The sequence below is a fragment of the Erythrolamprus reginae genome, chromosome 1 (genome assembly GCF_031021105.1).
Source record: "Erythrolamprus reginae isolate rEryReg1 chromosome 1, rEryReg1.hap1, whole genome shotgun sequence".
NCBI classification, from domain to species: Eukaryota; Metazoa; Chordata; class Lepidosauria; order Squamata; family Dipsadidae; genus Erythrolamprus; species Erythrolamprus reginae.
In genome coordinates, this window is record NC_091950.1 from 422,582,445 (window position 1) to 422,597,802 (window position 15,358).

Here is a 15,358-nt window from a genome sequence, read left to right on the forward strand (position 1 = left end):
TTTCTTGAGGGGAGGAATTGAGACAATTAATAATGTCCAGGATACAAGGGATCTCTAATTATTTTCTCAGCCCTCCTGACCTACTCGATATGCAGTTTGTCTGGGATGTATGACTGTTTTTATATTAAGGGTTTAAATTGTTTTTTTAATCATTGGATTTGTACTGTGCTTTGTTGTTGTGAGCTGCTCCGAGTCTTTGGAGAGGGGCGGCATACAAATCTAATTATTATTATTATTATTATTATTATTATTATTATTAACAACAACAGTAATAATAATAATAATAATAATAATAATAATAATAATAATAATAAGCAAGTCTACATAGAAACATAGAAGACTGACGGCACAAAAAGACCTCATGATCCATCTAGTCTGCCCTTATACTATTTCCTGTATTTTTATCTTAGGATGGATCTATGTTTATCCCAGGCATGTTTAAATTCAGTTCCTGTGGATTTACCAACCACATCTGCTGGGAGTTTGTTCCAAGCATCTACTACTCTTTCAGTCAAATAATATTTTCTTACGTTACTTCTGACCTTAGAAACAGAAACATAGAAGACTGACGGCAGAAAAAGACCTCCTGGTCCATCTATTCTGCCCTTATACTATTTCCTGTATTTTATCTTAGGATGGATCTATGTTTATCCCAGGCATGTTTAAATTCAGTCACTGTGGATTTACCCACCACATCTGCTGGAAGTTTGTTCCAAGCATCTCCTGCTCTTTCAGTACAATAATATTTTCTCACGCTGCTTCTGATCTTTCCCCCAACCAACCTCAAATTGTGCCCCCTTTGTTCTTGGGTTCACTTTCCTATTAAAAACACTTCCCTCCTGAACCTTATTAAATAATATTTATTTTATTTATTTATTTATTATTTAGATTTGTATGCCGCCCCTCTCCGCAGACTCGGGGCGGCTCACAGCAAGACACAGCAATTCATGACAAATCCAGATAAATTTAAAATATTTAAAAAGATTTAAAAAGAACCCCATTTACTAACAAACACACACACAAACATACCATACATAAATTGTACATGCCCGGGGGAGGTGTTTCAATTCCCCCATGCCTGATGGCAAAGGTGGGTTTTAAGGAGTTTACGGAAGGCAGGGAGAGTAGGGGCAGTTCTAATCTCTGGGGGGAGTTGGTTCCAGAGAGTCGGGGCCGCCACAGAGAAGGCTCTTCCCCTGGGGCCCGCCAACCGACATTGTTTATTTTCTCACGCTGCTTCTGATCTTTCCCCCAACTAACTTCAAATTGTGTCCCCTTGACACGTGCCGGGCTGGGGAATTCTGGGAGTTGAAGTCCACAGCTGTTCAACTTACCTCAGCCGGTTGCCTGGTCCTTTCAGGGCCATAAATCCTCCAGACAGTGTTTGGGCCCACGGCCTTTTCTGGCCAGACCGCCCGTCTTCCTCCCACACGAGAAGGGGATTTCTCCTCCTCCTCCTCCTCCTCCTCCGCTCTCTCTTGTGGTTTGTTTTTTTTCCTCCTTTTCTTTCCCTCCTCTTTTTTGTTTTGTTTTGTTTTTGATGTAATAAGAACTGACGCCCTCCCGCTGTCAGCGGGCAGGGTTCCCAAGCGGCCGGCCGGAGCAGGCCTTCCTGTAAACAGATTAATAGATTATGCGGAAAGCACAAAGTCTGGCCTTTTACGCCATCTGACCGGTTCTCCTCTCTCCCTCTCTCTCCTTCTCTCCCTCCTCTCCCCTCTCCACCTTGTTCCAGCTTCCGTGGAGCCAGTGGAGACCTCGCGCTGGACGGAGGAAGAGATGGAGGTTGCAAAAAAAGGTAAAACTGAAGCAGGAAGGAAGCCCCTTCCTTCCTTCCTTCCTTCCTTCCTTCCTTCCTTCCTTCCTTCCTTCCTTCCTCCCTCCCTCCCTCCCTCCCTCCCTCCCTCCCTCCCCCTTTTTTTCTTTCATCCTTTTTCTCCCCTCCCCTCCTTCCTTCCCTCCCCCCCAACCTCCTTCCCTTTCTTTCTTTTTTCCTTTGTATTTTCCTTCCCTCCCTACTCCCTCCCTCCCTTCCTTTCTCTTCTTTCCTCTTCCATCCCTTCCTTCCTTCCTTCCTTCTTTTCTTTCTTCCTCCTTTCCTCAGTTTTCTTTCCTCTTTCCTTCCTTCCTTCTTCTTTCTTCCCTCCCTCCTTTCCTTTCATCCCTCCCTCCCTCTTCCTTTCCTGATTTCTCTCGTTCCTTCCCTCCCTCCCTCCTTTTTTCTTTCTTTCTTCTTTCTTTTCTTCTTTCTCTTTTTCTTTCTCTTCCTCCTTCCCTCCCTCCCCCCTTTATTCTTTCATCCATTTTTTCTTTCTTTCTTTCTTTCTTTATTCATTCATTTACTTATTTAGTTGCTTACTTATTTATTAATTAGACTTGTATGCCACCCCTCTCCATAGACTCGGGGCGGCTCACAACAACAATAAAACAATTCAAGACAAATCTAATAATTTAAAAACATTAAAAACCCCATTATTAAAGCAGACATTTTATCCTTTTTCTCTCCTTCCTTCCCTTCCCCTCCCTTCCTTCCTTGCATGCTTCCTTCTTTTCTCTTCTTTCCTCTTTCATCCCTTTCTTTCTTTCTTTCTTTCTTTCTTCCTTTCTCCTTTCCTCTCTTTTCTTTCCTCTTTCTCTCCTTCCTTCCTTTCTTTCCTTTTCCCTTTCCTTTCTCTTCTTTCCTCTTTTCCCCCTTCCTTCCTCCCTTCTTCCTTCCTTCCTCCCTCCCTCCCTCCCTCCGTTCCTTTCCTTTCATCTCTCTCCCCCTCTTGCTTTCCTGATTTCTCTCTCTCTCCTTTCTTTCTTCCTTCCTTCCTTCCTCTTTTTCTTTATTTCTCTTCCTTCTTTCCTCCCTCCCTCCTGTTCCTTTCCCTCCCTCCCTCCCTCCCTCTCTCCTTCCTTATTTGTTTGTGTGAAGTCTTTTCGGAACCAAAGGCCCGTGGCCTGTGACCCATGGTTTTGGATATTCCCTTTGCTGGAAAGTCCAGGCAGGGCAGCCAACCTGAAGGAAGCTCTGCCAATAGGATGGGCAACACCCCCCCCTGTCCCAAGTAGGTCAGCCCCACTCTTGCGGGAGGTTTTGTCAAGCCTCATTAGCCACTCCCGGGTCTTTGAGTCTCTGGTGGCTTCCAGGCCTCATCTCTCCAAACCCACCCCGTTCCTGCTGATTTGAACCATCTGTGGCTGCTGCTTCCCAAAAGACTTGGGAATAATCTGCAAGGAAAGGAAACCGGGGCGTTTCAACTCCTACCAACGGGGTTGGGGGTTTGTCTGTAAAGAATCAGAGTAACAGCAGAGCGGGAAGGGACCGTGGAGGTCTTCTAGTCCAGCCCCTTGCTCAAGCAGGAGATCCTAAACTATTTTTCAGACAAGTGGTTGTCCGGTCTTTTTGTAAAAACACCTCCAGAGATGGAGAAGGAAAGAAGGAAGGAAGGAAGGCAAGAAAGAAAGAAAGAAAGAATGAAAGAAAGAAAGAAAGAAAGAAAGAAGGTAGGAAGGAAGGCAAGAAGGAAGGAAGGCAGGAAAGAAGAAAGGCAGGAAAGAAAGAAGGAAGGAAGGCAAGAAGGAAGGAAGACAGGAAGGAAAGAAGGAAGGAAGGCAAGAAAGAAGGAAGGAAGGAAGGCAGGAAGGCAAGAAAGAAGGAAGGCAGGAAAGAAGGAAGGAAGGCAGGAAAGAAGGAAGGAAGGAAGGCAAGAAAGAAGGCAGGCAGGAAGGCAGGAAAGAAGGAAGGAAGGAAGGCAGGAAGGCAAGAAAGAAGGAAGGCAGGAAAGAAGGAAGGAAGGAAGGCAAGAAAGAAGGAAGGCAGGCAGGAAGGCAGGAAAGAAGGAAGGCAGGAAAGAAGGCAAGAAAGAAGGAAGGCAGGAAGGAAGGAAGGCAGGAAGGCAGGAAAGAAGGAAGGAAGGCAGGAAAGAAGGAAGGAAGGCAAGAAAGAAGGAAGGAAGGCAGGAAAGAAGGAAGGCAGGAAAGAAAGAAGGAAGGCAGGAAGGCAAGGAAGAAGGAAGGCAGGAAAGAAGGAAGGAAGGCAAGAAAGAAGGAAGGCAGGAAAGAAGGAAGGAAGGCAGGAAAGAAAGAAGGAAGGCAGGAAGGAAGGCAGGAAAGAAGGAAGGCAGGCAGGAAAGAAGGAAGGCAGGCAGGAAAGAAGGAAGGCAGGCAGGAAGGCAGGAAGGAAAGAAGGAAGGAAGGAAAGAAGGAAGGAAGGAAAGAAGGAAGGAAGGAAGGAAAGAAGGCAGGAAAGAAAGAAAGAAAGAAGGAAGGCAGGAAGGCAGGCAGGAAAGAAGGAAGGCAGGCAGGAAGGCAAGAAAGAAGGAAGGCAGGAAAGAAGGAAGGTAGGAAAGAAAGAAGGAAGGAAGGAAGGCAGGAAGGAAGGAAGGGAAAGGGAAGAGAAGAGAAGGGAGGATAACAGAGTTGGAAAGGACCTTAGAGGTCTTCTAGTCCAGCCCCCCCTCAAGCAGGAGTTGTGTAAAAAATGGGCATGCATCCCCTTTCTCATTTGTCATTGTAATTTTCCAAGGATCAGTAAATGAACTGTCGTAAAGCGAGACCTACCTGTATTTATCCTTATTCCTTTGAAGCGTCCCAATCAACCATCCCAGTGAGGGTTGGCTCCATCCTTGCAGGCTTTCACGAAGAAATTGCCCCAAATGGAACAGGTGTCCTATTCAAACAACGGGTGGGCGGGCTTGTTGTTGTTTATTTTATTTATTTGTTTTGTCACGCACATATTGGTGGTATACAAAGATATAATATTTATATACAGTGATACCTTGTCTTACAAACTTAATTGGTTCCTGGACGAGGTTCTTAAGGTGAAAAGTTTGTAAGACGAAAAAATGTTTCCCATAGGAATCAATGAAAAAGCGATTAATGCGTGCAAGCCCAAAATTCACCCCTTTTGCCAGCCGAAGTGCCCGTTTTTGTGCTGCTGGGATTCCCCTGAGGTTCCCCTCCATGGGAAACCCCACCTCTGGACTTCTGAGTATTTGCGATGCTGAGATTCCCCTGCTGGAATTCCCCTGCAGCATCGCAAAAACTCAGAAGTCCAGAGTTTTTGCGATGCTGCAGGGGAATCCCAGCAGGGGAATCTCAGCATCGCAAATACAAGCGCTTCGCTGGCAACAGAAGTCTGGAGGTGGTGTTTCCCATGGAGGGGAGCCTCAGGGGAATCCCAGCAGCATAAAAACGGGCGCTTCGCTGGCAACGGAAGTCTGGAGGCGGGGTATCCCAGTGGCAGCGGTGGGTTTGTAAGGTGAAAATAGTTTGTAAGAAGAGGCAAAAAAATCTTAAACCTCGGGTTTGTATCTCGAAAAGTTTGTATGATGAGGCGTTTGTAAGATGAGGTATCACTGTACATGGTACTAGTAAGAGAGAAACATGAGGACGGGACGGAAGGCACGCTGGTGCACTTGTGCACGCCCCTTACTGACCTCTTAGGAATCGGGAGAGGTCAACAATGGAGAGTCTAAGGGTAAATTTTTTGGGGTTAGGTGAAGATACTACAGAGCCTGGTAGTGAGTTCCATGCATCAACTACTAGGTTACTAAAGTCGTATTTCCTGCAGTCGAGTTTGGAGCAGTTTACTTTAAGTTTGTATCTGTTGTGTGCTTGTGTGGTGTTGTGGTTGAAGCTGAAGTAGTCGTTGACAGGAAGGACATGGTAGCAGATGATTTTACGGGCTATGCTTAGGTCGTGTTTAATGTGATGTACAGTGTTCCCTCAATTTTCGCGGGTTCGAACTTCGCGAAAAGTCTATACCACAGTTTTTCAAAAATATTAATTAAAAAATACTTCGTGGGTTTTTTCCCTATACCACGGTTTTTCCTGCCCGATGGCGTCATATGTCATTGCCAAACTTTCGTCTGCCTTTAATAAATATTTTTTTAATAAACTTTAATAAATAAACATGGTGAGTAATAATCTAAATGGTTGCTAAGGGAATGGGAAATTGCAATTTAGGGGTTTAAAGTGTTAAGGGAAGGTTTGGGATACTGTTCATAGGCAAAAATAGTGTATTTACTTCCGTATCTCTACTTCGCGGAAATTCGACTTTCGCGGGCTGTCTCGGAACGCATCCCCCGCAAAAAGCGAGGGAACACTGTATTTGTAAGCATGCTAAGCCCAGGATTTCAAGTCTGGTTGTGTAAGGTATTCTGTTACGAGTGAAGGAGTGAATGGCTCTTCTCGCAAAGTATCTCTGGACACTTTCTAATGTATTTATGTCTGAAATGCGGTGCGGGTTCCAGACAGATGAGCTGTATCCAAGGATTGGTCTGGGGAAAGTTTTATATGCTCTGGTTAGTAGTGTGAGATTACTGGAGCAGAAACTACATAGGATTAGGTTAACAACTCTTGTTGTTGTTAGTTGTTAGTTGCAAAGTCATGTCCGACCCATCGCAACCCTACTTGTCCTCTATCATCCCCTGTAATCTGTTTACGCTCATGCTGACCGATTCTTCAGTGCCTCCGTCCAGCCACCTCATTCTCTGTCGTCCCCCTTCTTCTTTTGCCTTCAATCATTCCCAGCATTAGGGGCTTCTCCAGGGAGTCCTTCCTTCTCAGCGGCACAGTGCTTAGAGTGCAGCACTGCAGGCTACTCCAACTGGTTCGATTACTGCAACGCTCTCTACAATGGGCTACCTCTGAAAAGTGTCCGGAAACTTCAGATCGTGCAGAACGCAGCCGCGAGAGCAATCATGGGGCTTCCAAGATTCGCCCATGCTTCTTCAACACTCCATGGCTTGCATTGGCTGCCGATCAGTTTCCAGTCATAATTCAAAGTGTTGGTCATGACCTTTAAAGCCCTACATGGCAATGGACCAGATTACCTCCGGAACTGCCTGCTACCGCACGAATCCCAGCGACCGATAAGGTCCCACAGAGTTGGCCTTCTCCAGGTCCCGTCGACTAAACAATGTTGTTTGGCGGACCCCAGGGGAAGAGCCTTCTCTGTGGCGGCCCTGGCCCTCTGGAAACAACTCCCCCCAGAGATCAGAACTGCCCCCACCCTCCCTGTCTTTCGTAAACTAAAGACTCATTTATACCGCCAGGCATGGGGGAGTTGAGATATTCCTTCCCCCTAGGCCATTACAAGTTATGCATGGTATGTTTGTGTGTATGTTTGGTTTTATACTAGGGGTTTTTAGTTGTTTTTATTATTGGATTGTACATGTTGTGTTTATTATTGTTGTTAGCCGCCCCGAGTCTACGGAGAGGGGCGGCATACAAATCCAATAAATTATTATTATTAAATTATTATTAACTATCTGTTAGCTGTAGTTCAGCAGTTCAAATCTCGCCACCGGCTCAAGGCTGACTCAGCCTCCCATCCTTCCGAGGAGGGTCAAATGAGGACCCAGATTGTTGGGGGCAAAAGAGCCTGATTCTGTAAACCGCTTAAAGAGGGCTGTAAAAAAACTAGGAAGGGGTATAGAAGTCTAAAATTCATTCATTCATTCATTCATTCATTCATTCATTCATTCATTCATTCATTCATTCATTCGACTTCTATGGCACCCAATCCCGAAGGACTCAGGGCCCCTTACCACATAATACCAATACAAAAAGATACAGCAATAAAAAAAGAAGTCGAATATAAACTCTAAAATACTAACCCCAATAAAAATCCATTTGTATAAAAACCAATCTATTGTTTGCTATGGCCAATCTATATGCCATTGCTATTGCTGTCATTAGGTGGTCAAAGTAGAATAGAATAGAATAACAGAGTTGGAAGGGACCTTTGGAGGTCTTTATTTATTTATTTATTGGATTTGTATGCCGCCCCTCTCCGCAGACTCGGGGCGGCTAACAACGGTCTTCTAGTCCAACCTACTGTTTAGGCAGGAAACCCTACGCTACTTCAGACAAAATGGTTATATGGGCATATACATCCAATAAATAAATAAATAAAAAAACATCCAACATCTTCTTAAAATCTTCCAGTGTTGGAGCATTCACACAGGGTATCCAGCAAACCTGGAAAACAGGGAAATCAGGGAAATTGGCAGTTCGGGAAATATCAGAATTGTCAGGGAATTTGCGAAAAAAACGGAATAAATCAGGGGAAAAGAAAGAAACTGTATTAAAATGTTTAAAAGTCACGGGGGAAATCATGTAAAAAAAACCCAGATCGCGCTGCCTGACAGAGTCAAGCAAGAATGAGCATAACTGTGGCAACAACTTGCTTCCCCAGTTACCGATATTTCTCCACGGCTTAGCCGTTTGGTATGACGTCATCTACAACCGCGCAAGATCGCAAGTTACGGGGAAATGTCAGGAATATATCAGGGAATTTCAAAAAGCTTTCACCCCTGGACACCATGATACAGCTTCTGGTGGCAAGCTGTTCCACGGATCGATTGTCCTCACAGTCTCCTTAGTTCTAAGTTGCTTCTCTCCTTGATTAGTTTCCACCCATTGCTTCTTGTTCTACCCTCAGGTGCTTTGGAAAATAGTTTAAACTCCCTATTCTTTATGGCAGCCCCACCACCCAAAAAAACCCACGGGATTGCAACAGCATTTTGATAAGCGGGTTTATTGGCTGCAGAGGATGGTGTGTGTGTGATTTGCACAACTGGAGGACTTGGAAGAGCAGATCCTCCCCGTTGCCAGACGACCAAAAGTGTCTAAAAACGGTTCCAGATACCTTTTGAGGTGGTTTAGGGGGATTGCCCCCCCCTCTCTTTGCTTATGACTCACGGCCATCAATTCCCCCCTTTCCTCCTCCTCTTTTGCCCTGAATATTTTTTCTCAAACCCTTCCCCAACCCCCCTTACTGGATGATTGATCCTTTTTTTCCCTTTTGTGTCCAAACCCAGATAGGGTTTTTTAAAAAACACCGATTCACGTTTGGGACTTACTGTAAAGCAGGAAGGAATAACAGCTCCATTTCCAAAGCATGTTGGATTTTTTTGGAGGGAGGGGGGCATAAGGAGTGGGGGGGGGAGGATTGTTAAGTTGCTTTCTTCCAAATCTGGTTTTGCTCAGTTTGAAGATTCGTTTCGGGGGGTGGGGGGAACACCCAAAAGGTTCTTCCTCTGACTCTAATGCATATAAGTACTGTAATGAATAGACTAGAATAGAATAAGGAATAAGGGTCCTATTCTTTTTAATATGTTTGTGAGTGACATAGGGGAAGGTTTGGTAGGGAAGGTTTGCCTATTTGCCCATGACTCTAAAGTGTGCAATAGGGTTGATATTCCTGGAGGGGTCTGTAATATGGTAAATGATTTAGCGTTACTAGATAAATGGTCAAAGCAATGGAAACTGCAGTTTAATGTTTCCAAATGTAAAATAATGCACTTGGGGAAAAGGAATCCTCAATCTGAGTATTGCATTGGCAGTTCTGTGTTAGCAAAAACTTCAGAAGAGAAGGATTTAGGGGTAGTGATTTCTGACAGTCTCAAAATGGGTGAGCAGTGTGGTCGGGCGGTAGGAAAGGCAAGTAGGATGCTTGGCTGCATAGCTAGAGGTATAACAAGCAGGAAGAGGGAGATTGTGATCCCCTTATATAGAGCGCTGGTGAGACCCCACTTGGAATACTGTGTTCAGTTCTGGAGACCTCACCTACAAAAAGATATTGACAAAATTGAACGGGTCCAAAGACGGGCTACAAGAATGGTGGAAGGTCTTAAGCATCAAACGTATCAGGAAAGACTTCATGAACTCCATCTGTATAGTCTGGAGGACAGAAGGAAAAGGGGGGACATGATTGAAACATTTAAATATGTTAAAGGGTTAAATAAGGTTCAGGAGGGAAGTGTTTTTAATAGGAAAGTGAACACAAGAACAAGGGGACACAATCTGAAGTTAGTTGGGGGAAAGATCAAAAGCAACGTGAGGAAATATTATTTGACTGAAAGAGTAGTAGATCCTTGGAACAAACTTCCAACAGATGTGCTTGGTAAATCCACAGTAACTGAATTTAAACATGCCTGGGATAAACATAGATCCATCCTAAGATAAAACACAGGAAATAGTATAAGGGCAGACTAGATGGACCATGAGGTCTTTTTCTGCCGTCAGTCTTCTATGTTTCTAATAGAATAGAATAAGGAATAGAACAGAATAGAACAGAACAATAGAATAGAATAGAATTATTTTATTGGCCAAGTGGGATTGGACACACATGGAATTTGTCTTTGGTGCAGATGCTCTCAGTGTACATAAAAGAAAAGAGACATTTGTCAAGAATCAAGAGGTAAAAAACACTTAATGATTGTCATGGGGATCAAATAACCAGGAAACAATCAATATTAATCAAAACCTTAAGGATACAAGCAACAGGTTACAGTCATACAGTCATAATGGTATGTTTGTGTGTATGCTTGCTTTTAATAATGGGGTTTTTAGTGTTTTTTAAATTATTAGATTTGTTCTTACATTGTCTTTGTTATTGTTGTGAGCCGCCCCGAGTCTACGGAGAGGGGCGGCATACAAATCTAATAAATAATAATAATAATAATAATAATAATAATAATAATAATAATAATAATAATAATAATGTGGGAAGAGATGGGTGATGGGAATGATGAGAAAAAACAAGTAGTAATAGTAGTGCAGACATCATCATCATCATCATCATAACAATAACAATAATAATAATAATACGGAGAGGGGCGGCATACAAATCAAATAAATAAATTAATAATAATAATAATTTATTAGATTTATATGCCGCCCCTCTCCGAGGACCCAGAGCGACTTAGTAAATAGTTTGACAGTGTTGAGGGAATTATTTTTTTTAGCAGAGTGATGGCGTTCGGGAAAAAACTGTTCTTTTGTCTAGTTATCTTGGTGTGCAGTGCTCTGTAGTGACGTTTTGAGGGTAGGAGTTGAAACAGTTTGTGTCCAGGATGTGAGGGGTCAGTACGTATTTTCACAGCCCTCTTTTTGACTCATGCTGTAGACAGGTCCTCAATGGAAGGCAGGTTGGCAGCCGTTGTTTTTTCTGCATCTTATAAGTTATATCACATCAAATAGAAGAGGATATTGGTTGCCAACTAGTGTCCGAACACAATTGGTGTTTGACCTTTAAAGCCCTACATGGCTTAGGACCTGATTACCTATGGGACCATCTCTTGCCTCATGTATCCCATCGACCAGTTAGGGCCCACAGCGTCGGCCTTCTCCAGGTCCTGTCAGCCAGACAGTGCCGGCTGGCGGGCCCTAGGGGAAGGGCCTTCTCTGTGGTTGCCCCTGCCTTCTGGAATCAACTCCCCACCCCTGGAGATCCATATTATTCCCACTCTCCTGGCCTTCCGGAAGAGCTTAAAAACACATCTGTGCCAGCAGATGTGGGGCTGTTGAACTTGGCCACTTTGCGCCAGCCCCAATTATCGTTTGATTGTTGGAGATATGAGGGAGTTGTATGAGATGGGTTGTTTGTGATATGTTTTAAGTCAAGGGGGTTTATAGTGATGTTTTATCTAATTTCGATTTCTTCCATTGTTATGTATTAATAATAGTAATAGTCATAATAATAGTAATAATAATAGTAATAATAATAGTAGTAATAATAGTAGTAATAATAGTAGTAATAATAGTAATAATATATTAGATTTGTATGCCGCCCCTCTCCGAAGACTCGGGGCGGCTCACAGCAACAATAAACAATGTACAACAAATCTAATAATTAAAACTGGCTAAAAACCACTATCATTAAAAAACAAACAATACTACTCAGTCATAACAACACATAAATCTTACTACCCAAGGGATAGGTCAATTACCCCATGCCCAGTGACATAGATGAGTTTTCAGAGTCTTGCGGAAGGCGAGGGGGGTGAGGTCAGTTCGAATCTTCGGGGGAGTTGATTCCAGAGAGTCGGGGCCGCCACAGAGAAGGCTGTTCCCCTGGGTCCTGCCAGACGACATTGTTTAGTCGACGGGACCCGGAGAAGGCCGACTCTGTGGGACCTAATCGGCTGCTGGGATTCGTGCGGCAGAAGGCGGTCCCAGAAATATTCCGGTCTGATTCCATGTCAAACGAGTGAATGAATGAATAAATAATCTAATGAATGAATGATCGAACGAATGAATGAATGAATGAATGAATGAATGAATGAACGAACAAGTGAATCAATGGATGAATGAATGAATGAATGAATGAATAAATAAATAAATAAATAAATAAAAGAAATATTTGTAACTCAGCCTTGGATTGTGGGGGTCCTTTGTGCGCTCTCAGCTCGGTGGGTTTTCTTGTGGATGCTTTGTGACCCAACTAGGTAACATCATCAGTGTTAGAAGGGAGGAAGAGGAAAAGGAGGAGGAGGGCTGTCTGAGCTTGGTGGTTTTCTTGCAGACGTTTCATGACCCAGCTAGATAACACGATCAGTACTAGAAGAAGAAAGGAATTCAGAAAGTCAAGCCCCAGCTCCTTGGCGCTCTCTGAGCTTGGTAGTTTTCATGGCCCAACTAGGGAACGCCATCAGTGCTAAGAGGGCGGGGGGATTTACAAAGAGGAGGAGGAGAAGGAATGACAGATGTGTGGTCCTTGATGCTCTCAAGGTGGTTTTTTGTAGACGTTTAATGGCCCAACTCGGGAACACCATCAGTGCTAGAAGAGAAACTGCCTGGAGGGTTTTAAGAAGGGACCGGGCAGCCATTTGTCTGAAACAACATAGGCTCTCTGGCTTGAGCTGTGGGGGTTGGACTAGCAGACCTCCGAGGTCCCTCCCAACTGTCTTTCTGTCTTCCGTTGCAAGTCCGGCCTCAGGGGCTCGTTTCTAGCCCCACCGTTTTCCTCCCTGGTCAGGCGGGGAAAGGGCAGGAGAGGACCAGGGCTTTCTGGCCCCGGAGAGAATTAGGTTATGTCAGCCGGGGAGACGGCGTGATCCAGCAGATAAGCCTCGGGTGGCGTAGGGTCAGAGGGCTGGCTGTAAAAAAAATCTTGGCAAGGGACCCGGGCTGACCTTAGGAGGCTCCCGCCGCTACATCTTGCCGGCCAGGAAGGGGGAAGGCCTGGGCTGGAGATGGGAGAAGTTGGTGCAGACGGAGAGCTATCTGGAGAAAGGGCCTCCTTCCTGCTCCCGTAAATCTCCCGGGGTTTTTTTCCAAAGAGGAGAAAATTCCCCTGAGGCTGTGCCAGATTAAAATAAATCCTGTTTTATTTTATTTTTTATTTTTGCTGTAGAAGTTTGGCTACCTGCTAAATTTGAAGCTTCTTGATCTTGGATAGAGAGGGGCCTGTCTGGTAAATTCTCTTTCATGCCTAAAGCGGGACTAGAACTCCCATCTTTTTGTGATTAGCCCAAAGTCACCCAGCCTGCTTTCATGCCTAAGGCGGGACTAGAACTCCCAGTCGCCTGGTGATTGGCCCAGTCACCCAGCTGGCATTCATACCTAACACGAGACTAGAATTCATGGTGACTTGTCATAAGTACATGCTGATTGCCAGGTGCGGAAATATTGATCACGTGACAGTGGGGCCACTACAATTGTCATAAATGTGAGGACCATGATTTTTTCAGCATTATTTTCATCACAACATCATTATTTTCAGCACCTTCTTAAATCTGTACAGTTATTAAGGTTCTCAGTTTCAGGACTTGCTTCTACCATTCTAAGGTCTGGGGAAAATATACTGCTCAAAAAAATAGAGGGAACACCCCAAATAACACTTCCTTTATCTGAACGAATGAAATATCCTCATTGAATACTTGGTTCTGTACAAAGTTGAATGTGCACAACAGCATGTGAAATTGATTGTCCACCAGTGTTTATTTGTTTATTTATTTTTTATTTATTTATTGGATTTGTATGCCACCCCTCTCCGCAGACTCGGGGTGGCTAACAACAGTGATAAAAAATAGTATGTAACAATCCAATACTAAACAACTAAAAAAAACCCTTATTATAAAACAAAACATACATACAAACATACCATGCGTAAATTGTAAGGCCTAGAGGGAAAGAATATCTCAGTTCCCCCATGCCTGACGGCAAAGGTGGGTTTTAAGAAGTTTACGAAAGGCAAGGAGGGTGGGGGCAATTCTAATCTCTGGGGGGAGTTGGTTCCAAAGGGCCGGGGCCGCCACAGAAAAGGCTCTTCCCCTGGGCCCTGCCAAATGACATTGTTTAGTCGACAGGACCCGGAGAAGATACACTCTGTGGGACCTAACTGGTCGCTGCGATTCGTGCGGCAGAAGGCGGTCCCAGAGATAATCTGGTCCGGTGCGAAGGGCTTTATAGGTCATAACCAACACTTTGAATTGTGACCGGAAACTGATTGGCAACCAATGCAGACTGCGGAGTGTTGGTGTAATATGGGCGTATTTGGGAAAGCCCATGACTGCTCTCGCAGCTGCATTCTGCACGATCTGAAGTTTCGGAACACTTTTCAAAGGTAGCCCCATGTAGAGAGCGTTACAGTAGTCGAGCCTCGAGGTGATGAGGGCGTGAGTGACTGTGAGCAGTGACTCCCGGTCCAAATAGGGCCGCAACTGGTGCACCAGGCGAACCTGGGCAAACGCCCCCCTCGCCACAGCTGAAAGATGTGTCTCTAATGTGAGCTGTGGATCGAGGAGGACGCCCAAGTTGCGGACCCTCTCTGAGGGGGTCAATAATTCCCCCCCCCAGGGTGATGGACGGACAGATAGAATTGTCCTTGGGAGGCAAAACCCACAGCCACTCCGTCTTATCAGGGTTGAGCTTGAATCTGTTGACCCCCCCCCCAGACCCCAACAGCCTCCAGGCACCAGCACATCACTTCCCCCGCTTCGCTGACTGGACAAGGGGTGGAGTGTTGCTTCCTAAGTAGACGGTTTGATTTCACAGAAGTTTGATTGACTTGGAGTTATATTGTGTTGTTTAAGTGTTCCCTTCATTTTTTTGAGCAGTATAAATATTTATGGCCTGAGGGTTGGGATAGATGACATCAAGGGTTCCTCCCAGGCATTGCAATCCATCTGCGGGGTTCCTGTCACCAGAAAAGCCAAATGAGCCGTCAGCGATTAGGTTACAAGGGTCTGACCTTCTTTTATAAAGTTGTGGACCTTGTGGAAAGAAAGTGGTGGGAATACGTAGGTTCCCCCCCCAACCCCCACCCCACCCCAGGTTTTGGAGCCACAAAGAGGTCTGACCCAATGTTATGTCTTGTGTCGGCAGGGCTGGTGGAACACGGGCGTAACTGGGCGGCCATCGCCAAGATGGTGGGGACCAAGAGCGAAGCCCAGTGCAAGAACTTCTACTTCAACTACAAGCGGAGACACAATCTGGACAGCCTCCTGCAGCAGTACAAGCAGAAGGTGAGAAGGGGGGACGGGTGAAGGGGGGCAGCTGGGGGGAGTGAGTTGAGTTGGGTGGGAGAGTAATCGGGGGCTGCCTGGAACAAAACGGGAATGGACCATTTTCGGCCATC

At 44.9% G+C, this 15,358-nt stretch overlaps 1 protein-coding gene across 1 annotated transcript in view; it reads left to right on the forward strand.

Annotated features, from left to right (window-relative positions):
• Positions 1 to 15,358, forward strand: part of NCOR1 (nuclear receptor corepressor 1) — a 179,563-nt gene that overhangs the window by 88,818 nt on the left and 75,387 nt on the right. Inside the window, 2 exon segments of the mRNA XM_070735450.1 lie at positions 1,736 to 1,798; positions 15,106 to 15,245. Coding sequence (XP_070591551.1) covers positions 1,736 to 1,798; positions 15,106 to 15,245 — 203 coding nt within the window.